Source organism: Penicillium digitatum, chromosome 1, assembly GCF_016767815.1.
Source record: "Penicillium digitatum chromosome 1, complete sequence".
NCBI classification, from domain to species: domain Eukaryota; kingdom Fungi; phylum Ascomycota; class Eurotiomycetes; order Eurotiales; family Aspergillaceae; genus Penicillium; species Penicillium digitatum.
The window spans coordinates 2,461,011-2,474,326 of NC_089384.1; the positions used below are offsets into that span (position 1 = coordinate 2,461,011).

A 13,316-nucleotide genomic window follows, 5' to 3' on the forward strand; every position below is an offset into this window, starting at 1 on the left:
AATTGTTTCCAAGATTGTTATAGATGCAAATATAATTACATACGTTTTCAAATCGTAAACATGTCAAACCCTCGAAGCTTCTGGCCCGAAAGACAGACAATCTTTTTAAACACGAAGCTTGAAGTTGTTGTGAAGGCTGCGCTTTCTGTAAGTGCCACCGGCGACATTAGCCTGCTTGGGGCCAGGACCGAAGTCCGGAACACCGCCCAGAGAACCGAAGATATCACCGACGTAGTTGTTGGCCTTGATACCAGCAGCAAAGGTGGTGTTCCACCCGTCCAGGATACCCTCGACGACCTTGATACCAGCGACATAGATGTTCTCAATCGCGGGTAAAAATCCGCCCTGCTTCGAAGACTGGAAGAGGTTGTAGGTCGCCGAAACACCGGGGTAGGGACGATCAAAGTCAGACGCAGTGCGCATCACGATAATGCGGGAGAAATCCGTCAACTTGCGCATCGAGGACCGGAGCAAGACCTCAAGGGTGGCGTTGTCCTCCTGTGCGGTTGAGCAGTAGTCGCCAGTTCCATTGGTCAACACCTTGGTGGTGTTTTCAAACACCGAGCCGAGGATGTTGCCGCTGAAGTACACGTCGGAGGTCGCGACATCGCATTCAACAACACTAGGGGGCAAGGTGGCAGCCTTGTACTTCCCACTGGGGGTCTTGAAGTTGGCGCGGTAGGCCTGAGCTGTGGCAGAGTCGACGAGGGTGGCCTGGCGCGCGAAATTGGCAGCAATTGTGCGCAGCTCGGCGTTCACTTCAAAGACCTCTGTGCCGTAGATGTTGGTCGGGTACTGGCCTGGGAATTTAGTGCCTTGCGCGATGTACCCGGTGGAAAAGTTGCTGGGAAGCTCTCGGATATCAATTTCGTACTGCAGTGCGACCTGGACTGCGTACCGAGCAAAGGTAGCGGATCCAGTGGTGGCTCTCTTGGGGCTGATGCCGGCAATACCCGCGATGAAGAAGTAGGTTTGCGTGAGATTGAATACAGGGGAGAAAGCAACGGCGGTGACAGTGGTAGCAGCATTGATCTCGCCTTCTCCGGTGACGAGCTGGCAAACATCATAGTTCTCGGTGCAGTAGACATCCGGGAACAGAGGCGAGAGACCAGGGATGGTGATATTGTGGGCGAACAAATCGAATTCGGGGTTGTTCCACCAAGCGGCAGCTTCAGGTGCAAACTGCCTTGCTTGATTAGCGACATCACATTTCTTGCAGTGGACGTGCATACCATTGACACAATGAAGACCTTGGGAGCAATTGCTCCATTGTGAGCCTTCTGGGCCTTCAGAGCGGTCCTAGTAGCTTCGGCGCATAATGAGCTGCCACTGAGCAGCAACGAGGCTGTCAAAGTCTGAAGGAAACGCATTGTGAGAAATTTTGCAGTTGCAGTTGGAGTTCTATTCCGGCATGCGCCGAGGCCTTTTATTTGTAAAGTCGTGAAGAAATTTGTAACCCTTGCGTTTTTCGCCGATCAATGCATGTCTCGGTACCTGATTGGGGCATGATCAACATCAGCACGTGGAGCAAGCTGGAGCAACTCGGCCAGAAATCCCCGGAGATTCTCCTATCGGCCTTCTTGGTGAAATTTTACTCATGCGAGACATCTGGAAAACATGAAAGATTGATGACTAGATTTTAATTGGTCCTTTTCACTCGAATGCGGGTCGCAATTTATCATGACGACTGTTGCTTTTAAGCATTTGCCGGGGTCCACCACAGGATTCTGCATGGTAAAACATGGGAAGAAATTCAGCGAAAGGGCAGCTCGATGGGTTCTCAGGCCCTGAGCTTCTTGCCATTGGAAATGACTGAGAGACATTTAGTGCTCGCAGTGTACTAGCTGAGCTCATCACTGCCTATTCACCTTCTGCTCGAAAGATCTTGTTCATCGGACTCGGCATATACGCCATGCCGTATCCGGCATCCACCTGGTCGAAGGCTTATGTTGTACTCCGTGATAGACGATAAGAGGAAATTAATAGAGTGCAAGATGGGCTTACCTTTCCGAAAACGTTCTGGAAAACTAGTGGGAGAGTTGGGATACCTGCCATTCTGAGTCTAGGCATGTGTAGTGGGACTAAGTTGTGGATCCTGACTACGCCTGGTATCCCGACTGGCTCTGGAGAGCTCACTGGCTCCTGGCTCCAAAGATTTGGCCCCTGAATTTTCTCTGATCGGCAAGAAACACCGAATCCTGACCAGAAGAGAACGTAAGCAGTGCTTGACAGCCTTCGGTTGATCCCCCACATCCTTCCAGCTGCAGGGAATACGACAAATCCTTCATCCAAGGAGTAGCATGACATCTCTGGAGGCCATATACTCAAAGGATGCACCTTTTTTCGAATCTGAAAGTGAAATTACGCGTTCGTGCAGGTTGGCCTGACAACACTTGACTCTCCGCGGCCTGAAGATTATCGTCCAAAGCTCCGCGGGTCTCCACAAATCCATAGATCACATGGCTGAATTAGAATTTTTGTATTTGTGGTCGATACACCGCCTTTTGTCATGTGGAGTTATAATTGGTTTGATTCTCCCGCACCGCATACGGTAGTTCTGCTCTAGCTGCATGTCACTACATCGGCGATGTTGTATGGAGCACGGAGCACCAGATCAGGTAGAGCGGAACTAAGTGCGAAGCCGCGGATTCCGCAGGGCATAGCCAAAATTGGGCGTATCCATTTTTTGACTCTTTTAGATATTATATCTCGTAATTTCAACTAACATATGCTCCGTAGTATTTTGATTATCCCTATTAAACCTAATGTTTAATACGATAGGCCTACGATTTCCCTGGCTTGAGCAGCAGTGTACCCTAAGTACTTAAAAACAAGGTGGCTATAGCCGCCAATCACCTAGGAGTTGTTGTAATAATCAATTCATATTGAACTACCCCGCGCATCATCGTCAAGAGATGAGAGGATGCTCTAGGTTGGCCGAACATCTGTTTTCGTGTGTGTGTATATATTCGCGTCTGCTGCAACACGTCACACGTTCTAGCTGACACACTATGTTGTACATGACACTCATATCCTGCTACAGGGCTATCCACGGTAGAGTGTCCATGACCACACCATTTGCATGAAGCAACACTCCACGCCCTCCGAGGCAGACTAGACTCCGAAATGGCTACCGGGCATCCCGACCACAAGATCGGTTCTAGGCTTCTGCAAATTCTTCACCTCACATTGCTCAGAACTGGAATTGCCGCGAAGAAGAAGCAAGCCATCACAAACGGTCTATGCAGATAATGACGTCAATTACAGGCACTCAACTTTGACTGGCAGCATTATGACAAGCCTGTGCAAATGGTTTGGGCTGTTGATATTGTACATTAAGGGATTCTTTATCATTCAATTGGCGGTTTGGCCGAGTGGTCTAAGGCGATTGACTAGAAATCAATTCCGTTCGCGGGCGCATGTTCGAATCATGCAGCCGTCGTTGTTTTTTTTTTCTTTTTCATGAATCATGCTACAACTGAATGCCACAGGCATTCTCGGGATTTCCCGCAAAGAAGAAAAATGCTAGTCAAATGCTTTTCCAACGCAGGCTTTCTTCTATCGCGACGTGAACAGCGACAAAAGAGGGTGTTTGCCAGAGGACATCGGGCTGTGTTTGGCGTTTATTGCTTACATTTCGATTCAGCTATGAATCATTTGGCATCGAAGAAGGGCCCATGCACAAAACTAGAGACACTTCTGAATCACTCACGGTACAACCACATACCCCGCTCGCCTCTCATGCAAGTATTGGTACAGCATTGATAGAGAACAGCAATTTTCTTGTTTCGGCCGTTAGCTGCATGCACGTCATGGCATTGCTATAGATCAATGTCACAGTAACAGAGGAACGTGACAAGGTATCCATCATCCGTTGAATATCCCTACTGGGGTTATCCAGAATGGCCGAACCAGTGCCTTTGATGAATCTACCCTCCAAATGCGGCATATCATAGATTTTTGGGGTTTTCTTCCTTTTTCCCGCCTCCCCGACTACGGCTACATCTGGTAGGACAAGTTTTCATGATGGAAAACACCGAGTCGGTCCATCATGTGCATCACTATGCATGACTCTGGGGGCAGTTCCACAGTCTGATGTTCTCCGACCGATCTATGTGTCCGGTGAATATTGTAAATAATTGACGTAGGGTCGATTGGGACCGAATGTTGAGAGAGAATTCGATGGCTTCCCGGCAGTATCTCGGACGTGCCGTGTATACCAGCATTAAATTTGTAGTCTGTATTTGAATGCACTTGCTAGTACCCCAGAACCTTTCTCCTCGTTTGTAGACTTCCTTCGTGAAAGCGAGGTGGTCAGCCTCCGACAAGGGCATTTTGTTAATTCCACTCCCCCTCATCAATCCCAAGCCCAGTCGAGGAACAAAAGGGTCCATTTGCAACCTAGATAGTGTAGGGCCATTTTTACCCAAGGGTGCCATTTCGTTGGTTTCAATATGGGCAAACGATCATAGTGTGCGTTGACGAAAAAGGAAAACATCTCTGCTCTGAGATTCTCATAGTAAAACAGTGCGAAACCGACTCTTCAATAGCCAAATTATGTCTTCCGCGGTCAACTCCGTCTGTTGGTACCCGGCCCCCGAAATCTGGCCGCTTATCTCCGCCGCCATCTCCGCCGCTAATAACAAATAAATTGTAGGAGTACCGATTATCACTTTATCTGATGGCGCTACAATATTTCCAGAGGAAAAATACCTCACATCGGTTGGAAATCCTCATGACCGGCATCTACTCATATCCGCCCATCCGAATTACATGCAAAGCAAAAGCATGGGATAATATATCTAGGTGTCAACATTAAGAAACTTGACAAGATGAGCACTGAGATGCTTATTAACATTAGGCTCGAAGGAAAGCTGTCAACGAACGACCCGATATAATGTCAACAGCCCTGTGCAACCCCCTGCGACCCTGTAGGGCTATTTGTTATATTGAGAAAAGATAGTCTGTAGTGGTCTAACTAAGTGGTGTTGCTAGTTGGACTCTGCGCATCACCGAGTAGTTAGTGGGCATCTAAGCATTTATATGCCATCGGTCATCATCGACGTGGCTATGCGGGTAGTTTAAGCGCCCTCGTCAAAGCAGCTCAAATAGGAAAGCACAGACTATCAGGTACCTATCCAAGTGTAACGTGTCCGTGTGCCAATGTCCGTATCCAAGTATCGCACCAAGAATCACTCCATTAATATAACAGCAATACTGTTGATGACAAAGCACCAATCCAGTAAAAGCCAAACTGCACTTTCATGGATGAACAGTGGATCGGGCCCAGTGATACCAGCGCCTCCAAGCCACTGACTGCCAGACATTGAAACCTGGAGCATGATGCATATCAAGCATATCTACTCTGCACGGTACTCGGGGATGTTAGATATCGAAATAGCACAGGACATGATGATCCCCGGAGATTCAATTGGTTGGTGCTCCAACGTCATCTGACGTCATTTTTTAAGATAGGTGCCGATGGAAAACAATAAAAATCAAGGCCAGGGACGCTCAAAGTCATTGTTGATTACATTTTGGCTTCGAGTTTCATCTTTGCGAGAACCCCATTCCGTTCGCATTTGCATCGCAATACAGTCCCAGCAGCGTATTTCTCCGATACCCGCAAGTCCTGCATAACCCAGAACCACATACCCACCATGCCTTCCATGCACGAACGTATCCGTGAGGACCTCCTCAACAAAGAACGTGCACTCTGGACAGCTCTCACATCTGCCGATCCAGCACCAGCCATCTGGAAACTCAGTAATCCGGAAGCCTGTTTCCTATTCCCTCAAATGCGCATCATCACACTCGAGGACGAGGACGTTTTCAAGAAGGCCGTCCGACCACCCTTTCACCGATTTGACGCCTACCAGTTCGAGGAGGTACGAGTTATTATTGTCGATCTGATGGCAGGTGTCGTCACATACAAGGTCCGCGCTGTGCGCGGAAAGAAAGAATACACTGCCTCGGGCTCGACGACTTGGAGTCAAGGATCGGATGGAGAGTGGACGCTGGCTTGTCATCAAGAAACTCTGATGTGACGGGATCATGGTTATGTTCTTTTAGGGGGGGGGGGGGGGGGGGATACACCCCGTTTCTTTTATCCCTTTTTGCGATGCGGACTGTGGGAAGGGAAGTGATCGAAGCGAGGCAGTTGTGTTTTTTCAGTGATCTGATGCAATGTATCATGAGTCAACCAATCTTTCAATGCCACGAAGCTTGATCGAATTCATCTGAATCCTTGAAATCCCAAGAATGAATGGGTTTCCTGGTAGATGAGTGGCTTCTAAAGGTTTGTAGTGGTGTACCGGCGATGATCAGCCTCTACACCGTAGTTCGCGTGTTGTAGTCATCGACTGCGATTTACATTCGAAATAGTCCATGTCTACACCGCATTTTTGTACCATCTAGTTCTTTGATTGGAAGCAACGGTCAATGCATTATGATTCATTGATTTTCTCTGCTTTTTGTGGCTGATCTTGGCTGATCTTGGCTGAGATCTATTTCAATGTTTCAGCCGTGGCGCAGTTTTCCGAAAGCGCCAGTCTACTTCTTCTGCCGGCAGATTTTGACATGCCAGTGATATAGCCCATCAACCACCCCAGTTCAGCTTATCATGAGTCGGAAAATGTCAGACAGTTGTCATCTGTATTGTGACATCTAGAATCATCTGAAATCCTGCCACAGGGGTAATGTATGGATTTCAATAGAGACGTGATTAAGCGGATCTAGGTAGGTGGTCTGTGTAAAAGCCAAGAACAGCCCCCTTTTTTCCTGGTCCAATCATAAAGCTCATGCAACGACCAGCGGACACAATGAGAGCCTCATCAAACCACTAAAAATCTTGGGGGTTTCAATGGCGACCATTTACTTATTACATTGTCACGACAGTGGCAGTGGCCTTGCTCACAGGTAGGTTCGCGAATAGAGCATGATTAAGGCACAGATTGACTTAGCTCATGGATATGTCTCTAGATGAGTTTCTCGTCCCACTTCTTCCATTCGTGCTGGAGCACCGACTGGAACTTGACGCCTCGCTCACCTAGCGCATAAGCACAGCGCTGCTATCCCAGACCGCGCTAGTGATGGGCATGACAAGTGCTTTGATGGGGCCTCATGCTGATCGCCCGTGCGCGAAATATGCTTGGCTGTTATGTGGACTTGTGGGCGCCTTGCTAGGCTCTTTGATGCTCGCCATGGCGACTCCATGCAAGTGGTGATTAACAATCGATGACCTTTCCAGCGAGACGATCAATGTCAGTGCAGTGTTCACTCTCTTCTACTGGGCGTCTTGTACAGTCTCTTGCCAGCACTGCTCTCTAGGTGGTAGGCTTTGCTACCCTGGCGGAGAATGTTCCTGCTGACGAGCTGGACAAAATGGTTGAATGGATGGGGTTGTGACCGTTGCCGTGGGCGTAGGAACATCGGGCGGACCTCTTGTGGCTGATGTTCTACTCGATGTAGGTGGGTACTGGGTGGCTTGGTCGAGTGTACTTTTCGTCAATGCGGTTAATGTCATCCTGTGTCTGATGCTAGAGCGGTCGCGTGACACCAGTGGACCTGTTCACGCGGATCGGGCCGGGCAGGATCTAGAGAGGCCGGCACTTTTGTCACCATTGCATGACCCGGAACAGGTAAGCAGTCTAGCCGTATCCGAGACAACAGGTATGCAATTCTATCTCTGCGTGTGTGGCCACGGTCATGTCGTTGGTGTTGTGGTTAGTTCTTTCTGCTACGCCGTCCTCACCGCCAGCTTTGAGATCACACTTTCCCTCCAGGTATGTGATGCCTTTCATTCAAGAAGACTCCCCCGCTGGGTTGTTAATTGCCGCTTTCCAGGGCCCCGCGGTGTCCTTTAGCGTCGCTGTCGGCTGACTGAAGGATCAGGTGGAGACTCGATACCCGACCACGATCGGAATTTGCTCTTCTGGTACCTTGAATATGGTTGATCGATATTCTTGGGGACGAGCAATTTCCCGGGGCCTGTAAGGTGATGACGGGGGCTCGGTCAGATGCAGTGTAGCCGTCACTAGATTCGGGTTTGTGACATGCTTGCTCCACGGGAGGGGGAAAGAATGGAAGCCACTCGTAAGTTGTTTAACGACTGTCATATTAGGAAGTGTGGATCACGTCGATGTTTCCAAAGCCGTTGACGAGATCGAAGGAAAGAACCCCGGAATCTTCGGTCCCAATGGCGGATATTCCGACCGTCTCTAGTCTCAGTAGGCAAAGATTAGACTACTGCGTTCGGGATATGGGACGGAACAAATCGGACCTGAAATGAATTGTGTCTTGGGGTCGTCTCCCCCTGTCTGATTTCTTCATGTTTCAACGCTAACGAGGCGGGGATGTGCGGACTTCGCTCCTTTACCGCCTTCTGGAATTTCTGTGCCGCAGCGCGTCCAAAGGATCAGACACTTGGTGGAGTTTTGAGATGAGAGCCACAGAATAACCCGCGTTCCATATTGCTCAGTTTTCACTACTGTTTGGGGTTGGAAGGTTCATCTCGCTTAACCAACATCGCCCCCTCAAAACCCTCACACCAAACCAAGAAACGGCAGAAAAGCAATACCTTTTTCACTAAGCGCAGCAAAAGGACCAAAAAGGGGGGCTTATACCGTTAGAATGTGCATAGAAGATAAGATGGGGCCACTCAATTCTTGCCGAGGCACTCCGTAGAAGATACTCCGTAGATTGAACACGAACCCCAGACTTGGAACAGACGAAAAGTTGGGCAGTGCAAGTGGACCCTATCAATTCCAAGACCTGGAGCTTATCAAGTCCCAGGATGTAAGGAGAGTGGTTGGAAGAAAAAAACAACCAGAAAAAAAAGGTAAGACAAAGAACGCCGCTGTCATTTTTAATCGGGGACGGGTTTCATCCGCTTTAGTTCCCCTAGTCTCCTTCCACAAATGACAGTGAGGTCATCTGTTTTTCATCTTTCATCTGTTTTTCATCTATTTTCATCTATTTTCTTTGTATAAACTTCCCACGGACCTTCTCAGGTTCCCCCCCAGACTCCGCATCACTCGCCAATGACTGCCTAGAGACCCCCTATTCCCCGTTTTGAATGAGATCCCTCAATGTGAGCTATACACTCAAATTTGTCACAACCATGGTTATGTCCTTTAAGACTCCACCTCGGATTCCACGGATATGCACAGGCCGAATGATTTCCTTCCCCGGCCGAACCCTAGAGGCTTCTAGCCCGTTCATTGGGGGTGGTTGGAATCTAGTTATTAATTCAGATCGTCGCTTGAAAAAAAAAAAAAAAAAAAAAAGTATCTGCAATTATAAGCTCATGCCAGAGATTCTTTCCACCTCTCTTGGAAATCCGCTCTCAAACCACACGCAATGGAGCCAATTCGCCCTCCCCAGGATATCGCCATCATCGGTGCTGGTATCGCTGGCATCGCGTGTGCATTGTCCATCTCCCGCGAACTCTCTCCCTTTGTCCCGAACCTGAAAATTACCGTTTATGAGCGACATGATGTATTATCAACCTCAGGTGGTGCTATCAATTTGACGCCCGTCGCCCAGCGGCATCTTGCCCAGCTGGGTGTGCTCGAAGAATTGGACCGAATGGGTTCCGAGGGTGGTGCCGATGTCGACGCCATTGAACTCTTCTCCATGCGGTCGGGCCGTTCGATCGGTTCCATCAACTTCACAGACAACCAGGGAAAAGGATTTGGCGGATACAAAGGCCGAAGAGTCATGCGGATTGCGCTGTCTGTAGCCATGTTGACCGTGGCGGAGCGGACTCAAAATGTAGAGATTGTTTTCGGCAAAAAAGTGATCCGTGGTGAGGAACTCGAGGATCGAGCCGTCGTGCATTTCCAGGACGGCACAGCGGCAGGCGCAGACTTGATCATTGGCTGCGATGGCGTCAACTCCGCGGTCCGGACCCGGTTTGTGGATGTCGATCGCCCTGCTGAGTACACGGGGCTGTCGTTTTTACAGGCCACGATTGACTCGAATTCACTTTCATCGCGTCCTCACTTCCGCACATCCTCGCTCAATATTTCCCGTCATGGCTCAATGCTGGCTAGCTACTGTGACCGTGAGGGCGAACAGATCTTTGCTGCTGCTATCGTCCAATTCAGTCAGGAAGCGCTCAGCCGCTATCGACTGGAGCCCGGTCAAGATTGGGCCACCAAGAACAAGATCCGCTGCGCCCTTCGCGAGGAGATAAGAGACCGTTTTGGCAAATGTGTCATTCCCTGTATCAAAGAAATGGTTGAGAGTAAAGCAGAGTGGATGCTTTATCCTGTCTTTCAAGTTCCCCCTGGAGGGCGTTGGTGCATGAACCGAGTTATTCTACTGGGCGATGCAGCACATGCGGTATGTCTCATGCAAGCCCCCCCCCAAGTCCCTCTGTTTATTTCTAACACGTTCGACAGATGCCCCCACGAGATGAATCAGCTGCATACGCACTAGATGACGCAATCTTATTCTCTCGAATTCTGGCAAGCTATCGTTCGGAGCCCTTGACGGAGGTTTTTGATGCCTATGAGACTCTTCGTCGTGAAACGATCAACCATGCCTTCAAAGAGTCCCGTCGTATGTGGGAACGGAACCGCGAGATGGGATTCTTCGAGGGCAGGATAAAAGAGTGGATGATGGCTTTCCATCTCAAAAGCAACGAAAACGCACGTGAGGCCGCGTGGGCCTTTGACGCAACTAAGATGGCCCTCCCCACACCGGCACCCAGTGAAGACTTGGTTTCATTGGATTCATTTTTGAGAGAGAAGACCCTATGAAGAGGACATGGCATTTTTAAAAAAGCAGTGGCGGAGTTTGGGTTGGCCTGCATGGACTGGAGCGTGAATCTTTTTAATTAATCGATACCCGGTAATCAGCTCCCAGAATATATCTAATCGATACGTTCGTGGAAGATTCCCCAAAAATATGACTCCATTTATTTGGACTTGATGCTCAACCTTACGTTTGGTTAATCGGGGTGGCCGAAGTCACACTTTACCTATTTAGGTAGGTACCTATGTGCCGTTCACTCAGCTTTGGAACGAAATAGACATTAGGTCGATCTCAATGCCAAACTGGTTTAGATTTCTTTTGATCTTGATATTTATTTCCCGCTTTAGTTCACTAGTAGAAATATTAAACCAATGCTGGACGGATGGGGTGATAATTTATGGGTCCTCCATCCCATTCGTCATATTTCCATCTTTTCTCACCCTCATGTGAATTTGATTGGCGCTGCATTGCTCTAGTGGATCTTGAATCCCGCAAGGTTGCGTACTGAAATATACGGGGCAGTGTTGCAAGCAAAAAGTAATGGTAGTAATTTCCTAGAAACTAAACAGAAACGATTTCAAACCCAAGAGACAAAGCTTCCGCTTGTCCAAAGAGTGATTCACTTTTGGTTCCAAGATTTCTCCTAGCAGCTTCGATTAGAAAACAAGTGTCTGACCAGCAGTGCCAACCACTGCTGCCTTGACCTTGGCTGAGCCAAGCAGGTTGTAGCCGTAGGGAACCGACTTCAGGGTTCCAGCCGCAGCAACGTTCTTTCCGCTACCAAAGTCGTTGTCATTGGCCACAGCATAGCCAGAGTTAGTAGAGTAGAGGGGCTTCTTGCTGCCGACAAAGGTGTTGGACTCCACCAGAAGCTGGGCGCCTTGGCGGGTGTTGATGCCGTCGGAGACGTTCTCGTAGTAACTGTTGTAGACATGGCCAGTGCCGAAACGGAAGGAAGGACCACGCGAGTGGATGTTGTACCAGTAGTTGTTGTTCTGGGTGACATGCAAGTGACCGGTATCCTCCTTGCTATTGCTGTCGGAGTGTCCGATCAGGGAGGCTTTCCAGTGGTCGTGAATGAAGGTGTTGGAAACAGTGACGAAGTCGGAAGCGTGGGTAATCTTGTTCCCATTAGCATATGTGCTTACTTCCGATTCCCCATCTTGTGATTTGAACTTACATCGATGAGTCCATCGTAGTAGTCCTTGTCGTGTTCGATGTCGGATGAGACGTCACAGTGGTCAATCCACACATTGGTTGATTTTTCTAAGCCCCGTCAGCTTTTGTCCTGTTTCCTCAATGGTTATCCTTTTAGCACGATGTACTCACGAACACCAATGGCATCACCGTTCTCGGCAAGCACCTTCTGTACACCGAGATTCCGGATAATGACGTTGGTCTCTCCCTTGACCAGACTACATGGGATTAGTTTCGCCTCAAATCGATGGTAGGAATGGGAAACGTACAGGCCGAAGCCGCTCAAAATGGCCTTGGAGTCCTTGCCGATGATGCTAGTGTTACTTCCAACACGAACTTGCTTGGCTGCCTCCGTGATGGTGCCATCCACAATGATAACCTTGGCATCATTGCCCGTGACTGCAGCCGTGAAAGCAGCATACGACGAGACTGTGGTGGTAGTGCCACCAGCACCCCCCTTGGTGCCTCCATTCTGGCTGGCATAACCAGTAGCGACCTAATTCAGTGCAAGCTTAGCCTATTGGTCTGAAGATTGTTGAACGAATTGCGTATGGAGACTCACATCATCGATGTTTCCGCGCTTTCCCAGATAGCTAGTTGCAGTAGGGGCTCCCAGTGCAAGGCTGGACAAGCAGCCAAGCAGAGAAACGGCCATGATTTTAAAAGGAGCCATTTCGGATTTGGAAAGAAATAGAAATTTAAAGGAGTGAAAGAGCAAAGTGAATCGCCAGGATGCTTTTTTGCCCGAGTGAGTGAATGAGTGAGTGAGTGAATGAGTGAGTGAGTGTTGATATCAAGACATCAAGACTATATCATGGTCGACGAAGGGGGTTTATATACCACTCAAGAGCTCTCTTATACTACAGGTGCTCCTGAAACAAATCACATCCACTATTACCATGATTGTTCGAGAATTCGCATGCTGGATAATATCATCTGGTCTAGCTGAACCGAAGATTCACCGAGATGGACGTGATGGCACCAGCTCTCCGACGCGTCAAGTATCAGATTGACGCTCCAGGGGTTCCCTTGGGACAGCCAAGATCTCATCACGGTTCCTCTGAGACACTAAGCTTGGCGTACCTTCATCGAAGCCCTCAGTCTAGAACGACATGGAAAGCTTCCGGGCCAAGAACACAACACCCGTGCACACCCTACTGGACGGGGGGCCCTTTGGATGGAGAAACACTGGCCAAGGGTGAGCTGTTAGTTAATTTATTATATGAATCTCTTGGCCGGAAGAACTTCCACAACTGATTCCAATCACCCGAAGTGACTTCATGCCAAGAGTTCCGAGGTTTCAACACGAACTCCCGATCTTGGCATTCAGATTTGTCGGAGATGCTATGATTCTCTCA

The 13,316-nt window shown here is 48.9% G+C and overlaps 6 protein-coding genes and 1 non-coding gene across 7 annotated transcripts; 5 read left to right on the forward strand and 2 right to left on the reverse strand.

The window, feature by feature from the left end:
* Positions 1-105: 105 nt before the first annotated feature.
* Positions 106-1,370, reverse strand: Pdw03_3159 (Purine nucleoside permease, putative; the record flags this gene model as incomplete). The annotated part of the gene is made up of 2 exons (XM_014676985.1): positions 106-1,182; positions 1,233-1,370. 2 exons carry the CDS (start codon positions 1,368-1,370, stop codon positions 106-108), a joined length of 1,215 nt encoding a protein of 404 aa, XP_014532471.1.
* Positions 1,371-3,360: 1,990 nt separating this feature from the next.
* Positions 3,361-3,442, forward strand: Pdw03_tRNA3. The gene has a single exon. It is a non-coding gene; the product is annotated as a tRNA-Ser (tRNA).
* Positions 3,443-5,340: 1,898 nt separating this feature from the next.
* On the forward strand, positions 5,341-5,640 carry Pdw03_3160 (uncharacterized protein; the record flags this gene model as incomplete). Its single annotated transcript, XM_066100409.1, has 2 exons — positions 5,341-5,434; positions 5,504-5,640. 2 exons carry the CDS (start codon positions 5,341-5,343, stop codon positions 5,638-5,640), a joined length of 231 nt encoding a protein of 76 aa, XP_065955809.1.
* Positions 5,641-5,660: 20 nt separating this feature from the next.
* Positions 5,661-6,047, forward strand: Pdw03_3161 (nuclear transport factor 2 family protein; the record flags this gene model as incomplete). The annotated part of the gene is made up of 2 exons (XM_066100410.1): positions 5,661-5,685; positions 5,746-6,047. The coding sequence occupies 2 exons, from the start codon at positions 5,661-5,663 to the stop codon at positions 6,045-6,047; spliced, it is 327 nt and encodes a 108-aa protein (XP_065955810.1).
* Positions 6,048-7,391: 1,344 nt separating this feature from the next.
* Positions 7,392-7,881, forward strand: Pdw03_3162 (Major facilitator superfamily domain, general substrate transporter; the record flags this gene model as incomplete). Its single annotated transcript, XM_066100411.1, has 2 exons — positions 7,392-7,784; positions 7,846-7,881. 2 exons carry the CDS (start codon positions 7,392-7,394, stop codon positions 7,879-7,881), a joined length of 429 nt encoding a protein of 142 aa, XP_065955811.1.
* A 1,479-nt stretch (positions 7,882-9,360) lies between these two features.
* On the forward strand, positions 9,361-10,766 carry Pdw03_3163 (Salicylate hydroxylase; the record flags this gene model as incomplete). The annotated part of the gene is made up of 2 exons (XM_014676983.1): positions 9,361-10,347; positions 10,407-10,766. The coding sequence occupies 2 exons, from the start codon at positions 9,361-9,363 to the stop codon at positions 10,764-10,766; spliced, it is 1,347 nt and encodes a 448-aa protein (XP_014532469.1).
* A 651-nt stretch (positions 10,767-11,417) lies between these two features.
* Pdw03_3164 (Pectin lyase fold/virulence factor) lies at positions 11,418-12,631 on the reverse strand (the record flags this gene model as incomplete). The annotated part of the gene is made up of 5 exons (XM_014676982.1): positions 11,418-11,882; positions 11,942-12,027; positions 12,091-12,176; positions 12,228-12,454; positions 12,521-12,631. The coding sequence occupies 5 exons, from the start codon at positions 12,629-12,631 to the stop codon at positions 11,418-11,420; spliced, it is 975 nt and encodes a 324-aa protein (XP_014532468.1).
* Positions 12,632-13,316: the final 685 nt, after the last annotated feature.